The sequence below is a fragment of the Toxotes jaculatrix genome, chromosome 19 (genome assembly GCF_017976425.1).
Source record: "Toxotes jaculatrix isolate fToxJac2 chromosome 19, fToxJac2.pri, whole genome shotgun sequence".
NCBI lineage: Eukaryota > Metazoa > Chordata > Actinopteri > Toxotidae > Toxotes > Toxotes jaculatrix.
Genome location: NC_054412.1, coordinates 3,409,281 through 3,426,022, shown reverse-complemented (window position 1 = coordinate 3,426,022; position 16,742 = coordinate 3,409,281). Strand labels below are relative to the sequence as shown.

General features: G+C 40.3%; 1 protein-coding gene across 4 annotated transcripts in view; it reads left to right on the top strand.

Moving 5' to 3' along the window:
- Positions 1-15,430, top strand: part of tbc1d32 (TBC1 domain family, member 32) — a 53,083-nt gene extending 37,653 nt beyond the window's left edge. For all 4 annotated transcript variants that reach the window (XM_041064535.1, XM_041064536.1, XM_041064540.1 and 1 more), the window contains 5 exons: positions 895-1,010; positions 3,113-3,267; positions 4,401-4,541; positions 8,238-8,426; positions 14,315-15,430. In XM_041064535.1, the coding sequence (XP_040920469.1) occupies positions 895-1,010; positions 3,113-3,267; positions 4,401-4,541; positions 8,238-8,426; positions 14,315-14,434 (721 nt within the window). In that variant the 3' untranslated portion in view covers positions 14,435-15,430. The remainder of the gene's footprint in view (positions 1-894; positions 1,011-3,112; positions 3,268-4,400; positions 4,542-8,237; positions 8,427-14,314) is intronic.
- The last annotated feature ends 1,312 nt before the right edge of the window (positions 15,431-16,742 follow it).

Below are 16,742 nucleotides of genomic sequence, written 5' to 3'. Positions count from 1 at the left end.
CTATCGTCACACAACCAAAATACACATTTGTCTACTTATTTTCACTCACTCACACGCGTGTACTGAGCTCTGTGAAAACGTGGTGTGCATGTTCCTAGCATGTGAGAGGTAAGCACGGAGCGGCAAATGTGCACCAGAGATGAAAAGAGAGAGGGGGGCCATTGCTGAAGAAACAGAGAAAACAGTTCCTCCAGAAAGACAGATTGAAATGTAGTACAACACAAGAAGAGATGCTAGTGGTTTCCCAATTCAGCCACTGGATCCTGTGAAGGACACAACCCTGGCTGTGTCCTTCAACTAGTTGTTGAAGGCAACAGAAAACATGCTGCCACATACACGTGAATATTATTCATCTCTGCTTCCAGAGTTGAATCCCCACACCTGCCAAAGGTGTGTAAGTGTTCTCCTGCTGTTCTGTTTTCACTCTGATGACGCCAGTGTGCATAATGCGTGGTCGTTCTTTATTGTTCCATAAGTAGGCCCCCTGAGTTGTGTTACTGTTCTCACGCTGCTCGTTTCTATCTTTAATGACACCCCGCTGCTACATTACATAGTGGATATAAGTCTTTCCTCGACACTTTCCCTGAAGGGAGCTTTGCTGCTGAACATTTTCAGAAGATGTAAAAAAAAAGAAAAGTCTGTCATGTTTGCATTTCTGGCATCAACAGAACGCACTGCGTGTGTGACCCACAGAGCTCCGTGTCTTATGGGATTAAAAGTTGTTGGACATGAATTTGTAATTAATCCTTGACTTTGCAAATAGCACAGAGTTTCTGAGCTAAATGGGACTATGTTGAAAATAGTTTTGATGAGTCCTTCTGGGTATTTGCATGAGGCCTCGGTATTTGTCTGGAAGATGAAGAGATCTAAGTCTGTTTTGTTTTATATCCACAGGTACGGCAGCTACCTCAAGCTACTCAAAGATGACGCTGTGCACGACTTAACGCTGCTAATGAAGCACATAAAGATCTTCTTGTCCTCGCAGAGAGTTAAAACGTCCTCAGAGCTCAGTATCCTTTCCAGAGATTAGTCTGTGGTACAGTAGGTAGAAACACTGGAGCTGTAAAAGGTTTTCACCCCTTTGACAGTGTGCACATTTTCTTGGACTTACTAAGCTTGTTTAAACACATTAATGTGGGATTTCCATCATAAAATTTATAGAAGGGGTCTCACCATGATTTTAAAATTAAATTCCATTACCACATCAAGTTCATGAATTAAAAATGTTTTTAAAGTTGTCAGAAAAATGACAAACTAATGTACTTCCCACATTTCTGAGACCCACAGTGTGTGAAACAAGTTGGAAAATGTGTCACTTTAATCCTTAAAATGAGCCTCTTTTAACTTACTGTGCAAAATACAGTATATACATATTTCTTCTCGAATTACAGATTCAAAAGTTACATGACAGTAAAAATTATGTTTTATTATACTTCATTGTCAGATTCTAATCTGTTATGTCGATACCGTGCTGTGCGAAATACTTTGCACAGCAGGATACGCTCTCGTCATAAAGCTGCTTTAATCTCATAACAAACTGTAAATAATTCTAATAACTGACACTGAACATTAGTTAGAACATTAGCAACACTAGGTTTACTTTGAAATGTGTAATATCAACTTTAATTTTCACTCTTTTGGTGGAACACAGAAATGAGATGAGCAATCAAAAATCAATGTATGCTATTTTTGATTTAAAAAAGAATAGCAAAAAGGAAAGAAAGGGGCTGATGGAAGGGAAAGTAAAGTTTTATACACTCACTGTACGTACATTCAAATACAAACTGACACAAGAAGAAAGCCATGCAGACTTTGCCTTGCCATAATTCTTATTTTTACATATATTTACAGTATAGTTTTGTCTGACTCAGTGTTTTACTGTTACTTCAGAGGTGGAGAGGAGCAGCGTCACTTTGACAGCTCCACAGATCTCACTCTGAGAGAGACGAGGAGGGACAGACAGTGCCCATCTCTGCCTGATCAACACAATACAGGTTATCTTACTCCATCTGTGTCTAACTGAACCGACGTCTTTCATCGATAGGCCTCCTCTCCTCTTTAGAAAGTTTTCTTTGTATGTGGACAATTGAACATGAAAACACAGAGCAGAGATAAGGTGTCTTTGCAAATATAAAACAGGACGACATTTTCCTGGTAAAGGAGCAATAACACGGAGACCACACTGACATTTGAACTGATATGAAGTAGTTGGTTGTGAAGATCTTTTATGCTAGATGATTAAATGGTACCTTAGCTGCATACACGTTTCTGCAGCTGAACCCTGTCTGTTAGGGTAAAGCCATATCAGGTATAAACTGTGGTGCACGCTGTACAGTATATTGATTAAAAATGTTTTAATATATTTTTCCATATAGTTTTAAATATATAGATCTTTAGTTGGTGGATGACGCCCTTACACAGAAAACCAAGTAGTTCACAATCAAAGGAAGGAAATCCAAAACAAAGCATTGATTTTAGAGGGAAGATGTTGTTCATGTCAGTGTATTTAAGTGTGAGCTTTCATTCATGCCATTGATTGATGCTAGATGAAAATGCTGTCGTTTCCATGGGGGCTCTGCTTTATTTATAATTCTTTATCATTCAAAGTGATGTCTTGACAGACTGTATTACAAATGGATGAGAATTGTCAGTCAGTCGTTTTCAAAGAGCAAGTACTGATGTTTTGCTGGATGTATACTGCTTTATGATTACGTTACTGTATCTGTACTGTACTTTAACACTTATCTCATTTCATCTCAAAATGTCTGCAACGGACAGCAACACAGGTGCACTGCCATTTACCTTAAAACCTTTAGAAACTAGAACATTACCTAATACTGGACCCACACCAGAGGATAACTGGGCAGATTCTGGGGTTTGATTCAACCCTCCTGGGCCACGGGGTCATTCCCAGTTCAAGGCTGGTCTGAACCAATTATCTGCCCAACTGATCCTGCAGTTTGAGGGATTTACAGACATAATGTTGAACATGTTATCAAACATGTCAGACATCATGTGTTTGGGAAAGGCTTCAGATAGAAACCTTGGAGTCTGACTGTGCCGCGGCCCTTGTGTTTGGTATCATGTTTGGCTCTTTAACTCTCCCCACTAGTCACTCAGCAGGATGGTTATCCAGGCCACGACTGGCTGGCCTCCACAGTTTTCCTCATCATGGCTGGAGACATGGACCGATCTCTGCAGCTGTTACTAAGCCTCTCCTCTCTGCTTACCTCCGCATTCATCTGGCCCGCAAGGATACACTCATCTGTGAGTATAATGGCATGCAAATACAACTACAGTACAATGAGTTTATGCACATACACAAAAGGACTGAAGCCAGAATTAAACTCTGCAGTAATACTGCACCGGAAATGGGAGCGAAACAGGTTTAAGATCTAAGTTCTCTTTCTATTGCTTTTGGAAACATTCAGTAGCACGAAGTACATGGAGGAATGTAAACACGGGTAATGTACAGCCTGATCATGTACAATACGTCCATCTAGTGTTGTGGATAAATCCAACATTGAACTGCCCATCAGAACCTGCACTGCAGGTATCTACAGAGGGACTCGCCTTCAGATGTTAACAGCTTTGTCTTATCCTCATTTAATCCCACCTTTATCATACACAGCATTTCAACTATCACAGCAATGGAATGGCAAAAAAAAAACATGAATAACTGAAGATGATAATGAATCCTAATAATATTTTTTCACATAATGACTTTCAGTTTGAATCAGTCTTATTTTTCAACAAGGTGAAAAACAAACAGGATGGTTTTTTTTTTTTTACTGAGGGGATGAAGTCTAAAATGAAGTGTAGTTTCAGTTGTTCCAAATTGCAGGAGAGAACTGAGGTGCTGATATTAAGTTTTGCTATCATTATACCCACCTCTGTCATCTCGTCGTCTCTTGTCTAAGTCAATTACAGCTCAATTGGACTCGATTGAACGTGTGCTACGTGCTCTCAGTGTCTTTGATGCAGATGCAGCTGGTGAATTTCTCCACACAGCAGTTAGCTTCTAACTACACAATGTGGTCGATTTAGTCAATACCACAGAAAACAGAAAGGGCACAAATAATTAAGAGGCAGAGGCGAAATGTAGGAGGGAATGTGGGTGTTGTTGATACACACAGACACCTGTATGTGCATCCAAAGCAGCCGACTGTTTCTGTTTCCATTACTCAGAATGAAGGTTGTGTCAAGTATTCAAGACTGTTTTCATCTCTGTATCAGCACCAGACACAACACATGAAAGCTATAATTGACATTTCTATTGTTTTTGTGTTTAAAACTCCAACAGCAGTGGAAGTAATATCAAACATTATTTAAAGCTCTACAATAAATCCAGAGTTATTCGAAGACCAAGAGCGTTAAATACCTTGTGTTTGTCGTGACAGGTCCACGTTCCTGTGGAAGCAGCTGAATCAGGAATCCCTCCTGTCTACTGGTGCACGGCTCACTATGTGGAAAGGCTGCTAAAAGCTGAGGTTCCTCTGGTCCACTCCGCTTTCAGGATGTCTGGCTTCACCCCGTCACAGGTAAGATCTGTAAAGAATCAGGCACACAAGCAGTTCACGTAAAGGTGATGATTTCAGAGGTTTCAGGTTTCATGTCTGTATTTTTGAGGGAAAACTCAAAGTAACACTGCCCTGATGTTAGTGTGATCTTTATTTTGTCACTAATATACAGAATGGCTCCAAATTGTTTTCCCCTCTGTTAAATCCATTTGGAAAAAGACCTGCGGTCCACTGAGGATTTCAAGCTTTAATTGGGTCTCTTTATCAAGATCTGTTCCAGTGAAACTGTTGAGCTTTGCTGTAAGAGTCATGCTGCTAAAACCAATGCATTATTCAACATAGAGCCAAGAGTGATGACAATGTGAATTCACAGAAATACTCACAGACAGTTAGACTGAAGTTTGAAGACAATAATTTATGTCTTGACTCCTGATAGTTTTAGTCAAATATTTAATACTTTCTTTAGTATCTGTGTATGATAATATCCAATTTTTCAAAAAGACAACAATTCTTAGTTTAAGGTGATTCTATACTAAAGAAAACAATTATTAATATAATCAATTTCTATCTATAAATCCCTCTAAATCCTGCTCACTGGTCCTTTACTGATGAGACCTGAAACCTTCAGAGCCACACCTTTGGGTGCCCTGTGAATGACTTCCCTTTTTATCCTGCTTTGACATCACTTGACTTTAAAATATGGCTTTGACAGTAAATCGTTTTTCTTTTTTTTTCATAACAGAGCAGTTGAAAAGTTCGGTCTTTGCTCCTCTGCACTTTATTCTTTTGACACAGACTTTTCTCTCACAAACAACGAGTTAGAGAAAAGGTTTTTCACCTTGAATCCTCTTAGGTTTGATCCTGTCTTCCCTGTGTCGGCATTTGACAGTTGAGTCTCACATAATGTACGGCAGCGGGGATGTTTATAAGGCTCACCGCATTTGCATCAAAGATCTGAACTTGCCGTCTCCCGGCTGCTGTAATAAGTTAACATTCAGCTCATCTCTCTGCTCTTCAAGGTAATAATGGGCACCTGTTTTTCAGTCAGAAATGGAAATGTCTGTTCCAAAAGTTTGAGCTTTGAAAGCCTGACAAAAAGCAGCAGTGGTAAATGAAGCATTATACACCTCTGACATTCATACAGTAGAGGTTGTGTGTAAATGTGTGTGTGAGCGCAGGCTTCAGTCAAAATCCATCTACAGAATGTTTAAACATCTAAAACTGTCTGACTGTTTTGAGAGTAGCAGTGTGAGACAGACTTTTAAACAGAACTGTGAGCAGCAGCCGGTGGTTAGGAAAGGATAAATAAGCTGAATCATGGGAGGAAACTTGGAGCGTGCATCTGAAACCCTTGTATTCAGGTGCAGTAACATGTTTAGGCCTCATTCTCCACAGTGTACCCAGAGACTACTGGCTTTAAATATCCTCAGTTTTCCAAAAGTAGTTTTCATCTACCACTGAATGAGTTGAGGGCTGCGACTAAAGATAGATGTCATCATTGATTAATCTGCCATCTGTTTTCTCGATTAATCCATCAAATGTTTTTTTTTCTATTAAATCTCAGAAAATAGTCCAAAAAAATGTCCATCAGTTTCTCAGTCTGTGAAGTGACGTCTTCAAATATTTTGTTTTGTGTAAAACTGAAAAGCAGGAAATCTGAAAACATTTTCTTTGCATTTTTTCTGAAAAATTAGTAGATTATGAAAATAATCTGCAGTTATTTTTATGTCGACAGAGTATTTCGATCTGTTGTTAATGCGTTAGTGTGTTACTGCAGCTTGAAGTAGCAATACATCAAGGTCACAGTAGGGCTTGGGGATATGACGAGGTCAAATCAACCTTGGAGGGGTTTACAGTCACAGTACAGTGTGTGTGTGTGTGTGTTTTTCTGCCTGAAGGTTGAAAAACAAAGGGCAGCATGAATCCAGTCCTTCCCTGTTTTTATTACAACACACAAATTAGGATGTCGGTATTTTCATTATAGTTGAACTGAGGAGGAGGTGAAAATAATGGAATAGGTTTGTGGTGCTTCTTTGTATGCTTGAGCAGTCTTGTGTTGTTAGTGAACACAGTGGATAATTACTGGCATGACAACTAGTTAAAAACCTAAGGTGTGCATTTTTTTCTTGTCTGTTGGATGTTTGGAAAAACTGCATGTAAAGGTGCGAAGCTCAGTCAGATTCTAAAGTAGATTCTACAGAACAGGACGCAGTTAAACACCGCTTCCCTTTGAGGCTGTGCACTTACAGTACATGTACAGTTTTCAGCATGCTGTCTTTTTATTAGACATTCTTAGCAGCACGGCTTTAGGGACGGCAATGTCAGTCCACCACTTTGATCCAGGCTGAAATATCTCGAGCCATTTGATTTCCCATTAGCCTCAGCTGTAGCACAGTTCAAATTTTTTACTTTGAATTTGTGGACAAATTGAACATTTGGGTTACAGAGGGACCAACTGTGTGACCGATTTGTGCTTGTTTATCTGTTGACCTAGGTTTATAATCAGCTGGACGAATCACCACGACGACGAGTGCAGAACAATACTGTTGTCAGTCAGAGGACCTACACTGCTCCAAGTGCTGTCTTGATTTTAATTTGTTCTTTGTCTTTAATAGATTTCACAGAGAACAGGTGGGAATCCCCTGTTGAGCCACTGCAATAATATCACAGATCTAAACTCAGTCATCAGCCTGAGAAATAAACATTAGGATGCATCTGCTCGTCTCTTTGTCCCCTAATCCCACCCCAATATTCCAGACTGCTGTGAGTTATCATTTCATTTTTCAGTCTGAGTAAACAGAAAGATTGTTTCAGAAAAGCTGATGAAGCAGAGTCGGCAAATAAAGCAAATATAGTCTTCAGACGTATTCTGAAGAAGAGGGCAGAGCCACAGCTGTGTTAGTTCAGGTAATTAAAGCGTTCTCTGATTAGGCAGCTGTGTCAGAAGTTCAAGTTCAAGTTAAATCTGCAGATCAGTAAAACTTCAACATGAACAAACTGTTGTGTAACATGTTTCCATGTGAACAAAGGTTCTTAATAGCACAGTAGGTTTTTGTGTGTTTGTTTTTCCCCTAAATCTAATTGGTCTTCCGTGGAATATACAATTTAAAAACTGGCATCCGGCTGCATTGTATTCTAGCACCATCATGGGTGTCAAAGACAATCCAGTGCCATTCCAGCCTCTCTCTCACGTGTGTGTGTGTGTGTGTGTGTGTGTGTGTGTGTGTGTTTATTGCCTATTGACTTGAAGATTAATTTTTAATGATGCATTTTATTTGTTTTTGAACACAGAGCAGCACAGAGTTGCTGAGCTGCAGATAAAACCATTATTTTATGATCAGAACATTGTCAGACAAAACAAAAAAAAAAAATCATATAAGTAAACTTACATGGAAGCACTTTACGGCTTTATCCATATAAATAAAGCAAAAGGAAGAGCGGCATAAAGATCCATGAGAGAGAGAGAGAGAGAGAGAGAGAGAGAGAGAGAGAGAGAGAGAGAGAGAGAAGTGACATGCTACTGTGACAGATGTGATTTATCACATGGGAGAGGAATGACTGCCTGAAACATGATTCATCAAGTGGATGATTCAGATTCTAACTTCATCATTTCTTTCACCTGTATTAGATGTAACCCACCGAGACTCACACAGCAGAATCTGTAATATTCAGTTGACGGGTAAATTCTCAGCAGCATTTTCATCTTTCTTTCCACAGATGTGCCTCCACTGGCTGACTCAGTGTTTCTGGAACTATCTGGACTGGACAGAAGTCTGCCACTACCTTTCCACCTGTGTGGTGATGGGTCCCGACTACCAGGTGTACACGTGTGTGGCCATATTCAGACACCTGCAGCCGGACATCCTGCAGCGCACACAGTCCCAGGAGCTGCAGGTCTTCCTCAAGGTGAGATGGTGCATCAGTACTACAGCATATTTTATCCTTTATTTAAAACTCAGCTTGAAGAAGGCGGCCTTGTCTATCAGGAAGTGTGTACTCTGTTGTTACCTTGGAAATGGCAGCTGACAAAACCATTTAACCACACGGTCCATTTAGAAGTGGCTTTGTTGAGCTTTCAGTCTGCTGTTTCTGAGGTCAAGAAGCTTTCAATCTTCACAATGAGTTTGAGATTTGAGCTCTGATTTGTTACCACCTCAGGTAAATTTAACCTCCACAAGCAATTTCTAAACGTGAATAGCTTTAAACTGGAGCACCTGCAGATACATAAAACTATTATATAAAACATAAACCTTGAGGTAACAACTGTGCATCAACTGGAATTTCTCTGAGTGAATCTGAGAGTCTGCTGAGTAACAACATATGAACTGCTGTAACAACACTCCAAAAACATAATAAATCTCAATACAGTGACCTCAGTTTACCATTTTATATTCTTATGCTGATGTGTTTCCTTTCCTCAGACTCGCTTTAATCACATCATCACGAGAGCTGTATCTTGTAATATTCTCCAGATTGCTTGTAGAGAATAAGAAATCATTCCCAGGAATTTAGGGGCACTACAAACACTTGTTGTTTCCACAGTGAACAACAACAACATACAGTAGACACTCTTAATCAAAAGGAGACAAACAGACATTACACCACAAAATCAAAGTCCATTCTGAAACCACAACATCTTTGAACTGTATACAAACTCTGTGTACAGCTCGAAGATACACACAACCAAAAAAAGACTTATTATAATATTACAGCCGTCACTTTTTCAAAAACTGGAACCTCAAACTAACATGTACACTAAAATTATCTTAAAAAATGTAGATATGAGTCTGCAAAGCACAGGAATTATTTCATGTTTCTTGTTCTACAGCATCTGAGCTGCACTGCAGAACCACGTTGTTATTTGGGCTCAAATATCTGCATTTTTATATTTGGTCTTATGTAGTTGCTGCTGTAAGACTTGTACAGCTCCCCTTTTAAATTCAGCATCATCCATGATTCACATCCATAATGAATAAAAAATCAGCTTTTAGAATTTGTTCACTAAACCTCACACTATGGTGTATTTTGCCATATTGTGAAAGGAAGCTTATTCTAAAGGTTAGTTTCACAGAAATAAGGTGCGCTTGGTGAATTGCAGGGACGTTGAATTGAAGAGTGACCCCAGAGATTTCACAGATGCCTAAAGTCCCGGCCTCCGAGACGTCTACTTTTACTAACATCCGAAGCAACATTAAACAGCAGCACTGTGAATGAGACGCGGCTTGACGTGACGCACTCGTCGTCATTACTCATTAAGCATTTCACTCTGTCTAGTTTCCGGCTGATAGCTCCTCTGGTGTTAACATCACCATGCCACTGACACTTTTTGTGAATAAAAGATCAGTTATGGAGGCTTTATCTGAGGAAGTTCTTCTAATGAGCCGTAGCATCAGATACTGCTGCAAGAGACAGCTTTGAGACAGAGTGTGTGTGTGTGTGTGTGTGTGTGTGTCTGTCTGTCTGTCTGTCTGTCTGTTTGTGTGTGTGTACTTCTATCTCTGTGAAGACCAGTTTGAGTTATAGATCTTTACAGAGTGAGGACATTTTGACTGGTCCTCACTTTCTAATACACCTTTAGACAGCAGTTTGGTTTCAGGGCTCAGGTTAGATTTAGGATTGGGTTAGGCATCCAGCTGTGATGGTTAAGGTTAGGGTAAGGGGCTAGAGAATGCATTATGTCAATGGGTGTCCCCACAAAGACAGAATTACTAGTTTGTGTGTGTGTGTGTGTGTGTGAGTAAGAGAGAGAGAGAAACAACTTGCACAACCCTCGTCCTGAGCTGAACTGTTAAAAGTTTTAGACATGCTGGTTTGGTTCTGACGACCTTATCTCTCATCCTCTCCTCTGTCTCGCTCTGTGGGAACAATGTGAAGGATGTATTTTACTCAGACAGATGTGGTATTAGAGGATTTTTTTAAACATTCACACACACACATACTTGCAACCCCTCTACAGTTATCCTGTCTCACTAGGGGGTATATCTATATTTCATCTAAATTAAAATTTGAAAAGGCAAATGACTTGTTACAATCGCTCTGAGTCTGGTTGGAGCTTAACTATAGTGCAGCTGAAGTGGTGAGAGTAAAGTAGCCAGAAAAGAGAGGGGTTATGTCTGCCACTGACTCAGAGGCTCCATGAAAACACAAACCAAAATGAAACTTTTTGTTGTCCTTAAATCCCAAATGCAAAGCTGAGAAAATAAAGTGAAAATGCTGCACAGGTCTAAGTGCTTCTATGATTTTGGAGAGAACTGCTTGGGTGGAACGGTGGTTGTCCTGCAGTAAAAACAGCTCTTACAGAATTGGCCGGGGTATTCTGATTGGCTGGTCTGTAGACGTGTGTCACAGCAACAGTCACACTGTTGATTTGATCCCAAATTTCTGACTCTGAATCTGAGTCTGAGTTTTGCCACAGGCTGTCTTTGTTCTAAGGCTGTCAGCGGACACGGCTCACAGTGCGACGTGGGTCCACCATTTTGGACTGACAACCACAGATTTTACCACTTTTCTCTCACGGCTGTCAACATACATCTCAGATAGCTTAAAGTCGCACAGCGTAAAGGGGCTTTAACACACATCCAGCACAGCCGTTTCCACTGCAAACCTTTGGCTCACCATCATCTCTAATATCTATCACAGTGAACGAAAAAACAGAATTACTCTAACGAGATAAGACAAAAATAAAAAGTTACCTGGATGTAACTCACCATCACAGAATCTAGCAAGAGCATAAAAGAACCTGATCATAAGGATCAGAGGAACACATGCAATTATCCAATCAGCCAAACGTGTCATCAGTAAGAAATCATGCAGATACAGGAGCTTCTTTATGGCCACATCTTCTAATGGCTACCTCCTACATGATAATGCACCATGTCACTAAGCAGAAGACATGACAGTGGCCTCCTCAGTCACCAGATCTAAGTCCAGTGAAACACCTGTGGGACGTGGTCGGACAGAAGAATGACAGCATGAATGTGCCACTGACAAATCTGCAGAAATTACACGATGCATCAACAATGAGCAGAACATTTCTAACATGCCGCTGAATCCATGACACAAAGACCTGCTGCTGAGATTAAAGGGAGGAGCTACCCAGTATTACTATGGTGTTCCTAATAAAGTGCCCAGTGAGTGAATATTTCTATTAGTTTCACCTTCAGTGCAAATCCAGACTCACAGTGAATATTAATACGACTCATTTATCATATGAGGACAAGGCTAAGTAAACATCAGTGAAAATCTTTGGTAATTAATGCATTAATTAGTTTACCTAATGATCTCCTCACAGCTAATGGTCAATATATTGTGAAGATTATGTGGAACATTAAGCAGCTCGCGTCACCTGTCCAGCATGGACATGTTCAGTCCCAGCAGCGCTGAACATCGGCACAGTGTACATCCTGTGTTAAAGGGAAGGAATCCACATGAGTAAAGACCATCATTCCTACACGCTCGCGTCCTTGCATCTCCTTTTTCACCCTCCCTAATTCTCCCGGAGAAAATAACAGACCAAAAATACTCTCCCAAGTGATTTATACTGCTTATCTCTTCTCTCCTTCACGGTTTTGACTGTGTCAGCAGCTGTTTCCCGTTGCGATTAATGAACGGGCGAACTAACTTTAGTTCCGATGATTCTTCAGGAATTAATCTCACTCTGCACAATCTTGAAATAAAGAATCTGACAGACCGACTGCCCTCCAGTGGGAGACTTTTCAACTTATGTTTTGACAGTAAGAGTAGTGTTACATACAGCACACCATCTGGCTATGTACCTCCACACCAACAAAATACAGATTTAATAGCTCTGAAGTTATGTAGCTGATACTACTGACAATAAAACCCCACTTTATTAACTTCAGTAGATCAAAGACGTGTCGTTGGTGACCTCTAATTCATAACAGTATATAATTAAAAGATGATTTTCCTCTTATAAAGTGTGTTTTATGTAGTAATGCATAGCTGCCTGGAATAATCACAGGAGCAGAGTCCTCCATCAGACAGAAAACTCATTTCTTCCTGACATTACTTACTCCCCTCTGAACGATCACCCCTCTGTAGTCACTCTATTTGCTCCCTTTAAATAATAAAAACCCATCGCTCCATTTGCTCTTAATCTATTTCTTCTCTGTGCCCTTCACTCCTCTGTGGCTTTTCTACAATCACAAAATCATAACCTTATAAAGGACACCAAGATCCAGAACTGCACGTGGTCTTTGGTTGACGATTATCTTTGGTGATCTAAGGCAGGTGCAGAAAAGCCATGAGATGAATTTAAAGAGCAGTGAGATGATTTCCAGAGTAGTAGATAAGAAAAATAAATAAATAAACGAGGGGTACGCAAAATTCTGCTGTTATGACCAAAGTGGTGGACTGAGTGACAAACTGACCGGCTAAATATAAGCGTGCCAATGCCAGATAGGCAACGTTTATATTTTTAATATGTGTGTGAAAGTCTTGAGTCTTATTAGAAGGGGAAATAAGTGATCAGGATGAGTCTCCAACCTTAAATTGTACTGACAGTGCTGCCCATGTCTATTATTTACCTGCTAAAATAAACCTGTGATTACGTTTCCCCAAAAACACATTCGGCAGCGTGATGAAAGAAAACAAGTCTCAGAAGTCATTAAACAGACCCTGGATAATGACAGAGGGACAGATTGTTGTCCTGAATGCACAGTGTCCTCCGGGTGCATCGTTTCTCAGGCTGCTAACTGATGATACCACTTGCAACATAATGCACACCAGTCACAGTAATTTGACCGTGTTGAAGTGTTTGCATTGCCCATGAGGTCGGGTGCTGTCATGACAGATGCATGCACCAGTTATACAGCCGAAATTAAAAACCCAGGCTGAACAAATGAGCCAAACAAAATCGTCTGTCTGGTCTGATCCGTGTTTCTTGGACAGCTAAGACATGGCTACATACTGAGACATGTCTTGTTACATGTGTTCCTGGGTGGTGGAGACGCTTGTGTGCATCAAGGTATCTCTGCGACCTGGTTTGTTTTGCTTTTCCTACATGTAAAACCTAATTAACTGAACGCTAAGCGGGGATGTTGTTTACAGGCACGGTGCAGAGATTTAATTTGATTTCCTCTGACTGTGAAATAGATTGAATGTAAAATATTTTAATGAAGGGGTTGTATCGAATTATTCACATTTCACCTCCTAACAAAGCGAACGATAATAAAGTGAACCATCCTCCACCTCAGTTCCACCAAATTCTACCCAAACACTGTCTGCACGCGTATTTCCATCTTCACATCTTAGGACACTTCAGTTTCTCTCTGGCTCTAATAACTGCAGATCTTTAATAAAACTAATGAACAAACAGTGTGGACACAAATCTGTTCCAGGTTTAAAGTGGTACTGCAGCAACTGAATATTGTTCTCACATAAGACAGACACGCAAGAGACAAAGACAGTCTGAAATCACTCCCTCACTCATTCACTGCTCCCAATACAACAGACACAGTAGTTTCATAAATAATAATAATAATAATAAATTTCATATTCAGAACTCAGATAGTAAATATGGTGAACTGTACAGTAAACAGAGTGGCTGGTCGAAATTGAAGATCCTGAAGCCAAGACGTCCTTACTGTTTAGTCCCTAGTTTATGCCAAGCTTAATCCAACATTTCCCATGATGCCATCTGCACCATCTCTTTGTTACACCCTCTCTTCTCAGTAAACAGCCATGTCTTTCAAAGTCCATGCCTCCAGTTTGTAACTCAGGGTCATGACAAGTACGATGTTTTTAACTACAATCAACTTTCTTTTCGCCTGCAGGAGGAGCCAATCCAGGGCTTCAAGGTCAGCGACTACCTGGAGTTCATGGAGGGACTGGAGAGAAGCTACAGAGACACTGTCCTCGCTGACATGAAGATTATCCAAAACCCTGTTGAGTAGGAACAAGTCGAATCTGTCTGTGGTTCACGAGGCACCAAAAAAAAAAAAAAAAAAAAAAAAAAAAAGTTTTCTAAACACGTTGGGCAACTTTTAATCTGCTGTAACTTCACTGAAGAAGTGACTAAATTCTGTTGTTCACCACTCACACAGAATCAGTCAGTGGACTGTGACTCACTGAACATGCAGAGTATATGCACCATGATTTCATGCTGATCAAACCATGCAGTGGACTCCTACCCGGCAGATGGGGATGTATCATGGACGAGAGCGTTGCCAGAGGAATTAAGATGCTTCAGTTTGTGATGACATTGGTGGAAAACAGAATTCACGATAGAACAATATCTCCAAATCAGTCGCTGTTTACATTAGCACAAGAGAGAAACACCCTGTGGAGACATCGGCTAAGACGTAATTAGCCTATAGAGCATTAACAAGAAGTCCACATTCTCTAAAACGTGTCATATCATAAATCACAGAAATCTGCAGAGGACTGAACTCTGTTACTTTCCATCACTTTCTACAACACAAAAGATTACCACACTAATTTAATAATTCAGTTTTCCTCTTGTCCTACATGACATTACTGTACATGATGTAAATACTGTATGTGAAGGTTATGAGCAGCTTGTTCAGAGGATCTAAATCAGATTTATAAAGTACGCAATTCTGTATTTTTTCTTACAGTGTAAATATATAAATTTCTAAGAGCTTTTGTACATGTGCTCCTTAAACTGTTTTCAGCTCTCAGTTACAAATGTGAATAGATTTGATTTAACATGAATCACATAAAGTATTTGTCCAGACTTGTAACAGCCCTTTGAATTCTCTGTTGCCATGGTCTCCTACATGATCAGGTCCTCTGCAGAGACTCGCCATCTCATGGCTGCGTCACACATCATTAATGCCAGTACACGCAACAAGGCATCACACAGCCTCTTGTGTTTGTGTACTTCTGCAGGCCTTTGTATGAAAGATGCATGAGGAAGGTTGTATCATTGTGGTAAACTCTCATTAGCAACTACAGCCTTTTCTCTCTCTCTCCCTCTGTCTCTCCCTGAACTGCTGTCCTGTTGTCCCTCTTCAGACACGCTGAGGCGTGAATAATAAAAGAGTTCATCACATCATCCATTCATCTCTCCCCCACAACAACTGCATTTATCAGGGGAATGTGCAGGGCACAGCAGAGGTGGTGGTTTACAGTGAGAGCAGCCGATCAGATGTTTACCCTGTAAAACACAGCACTTCATGCAAAGCGTTTCACTGCTGAGGGTGTTTAACATTTGGGCCACCGTGGATTGAGCCTGAAATTGAATTCTGAAGCTGCATTAATCCATAGTTTTTGGCCACTAGGGGGCAGAGCTCCACAAAAGGCTGAATATCATTAACATGTTTAACATAATGTGGCCTTGTAAAGTTGTAAAAGCAAAGATTTTCCCAATTACACATTCAGCTGTCGAATACCAGAGAATTTATTAGAAATTAGGTTTATCCATTGTGATTTTAGCTTCTCTCTGGATGCAGCACTTTCTGGCGGATGTTTAAAATTTAAGGTCACTTTAATATCTCACTTTCGAGGAGAAGTTTTCTAGCACAACACCAGAATTAGTATTGGTGGAAGACATTTTTCTTTTTTTGGATAACAGTTTAAAACCCGGAGATGTTTACATCAGAGTCCTATCTGTTGTGGCTTCAAAAGCTCCCTAACAGAAGGCACTGGAGCCTAAAATCCATTCATGTGCTGCAACACTAAAGTTATTTAGAAAAACATTGTAAAAATCACACAACCATATAAAAAAAACTGTGTAAAATAGTGAGGAGCTTCTGTCCCAGAGGCTGAAAGTCCTCAGCTGTCTCTGTTTTTGCTGTAGGCAAACTAAAATGTCTCCTATGCAACATATCAGATAAACATGCAGATGTCAGGTTGCTAACAGATGTGAAAACCAATGAAAGAGTTTCAGATTTGATTCTTGAGCTGACTGGGAACCGGTGATAATGACTTTAGTTCATTTGCGCCTTCGCTTAAACAGAAGGAGAAATAAAAACCCCTGAGGCGAAGACACGAGGGGGGGCCTGTCAGTTCACATGAAACATTTCACACGTTTCAGTTCTCCTTGGCCTTCCTGAAATTCGAGTGGCTTGTAGAGCTAGAATTGAATTTTCTGTCCATATGCGACATGTTTTTAAGCCGAAGTCTGAGCTCAGCTCGACGTGACCACTTGTTTTAGTAATCAAAGCGGAAGAGCTGAGCTGCTTTTTGTCCTTTAGACTCCATCGATCATTATTTGTCTGTGCAGCACATCTTGTTTCA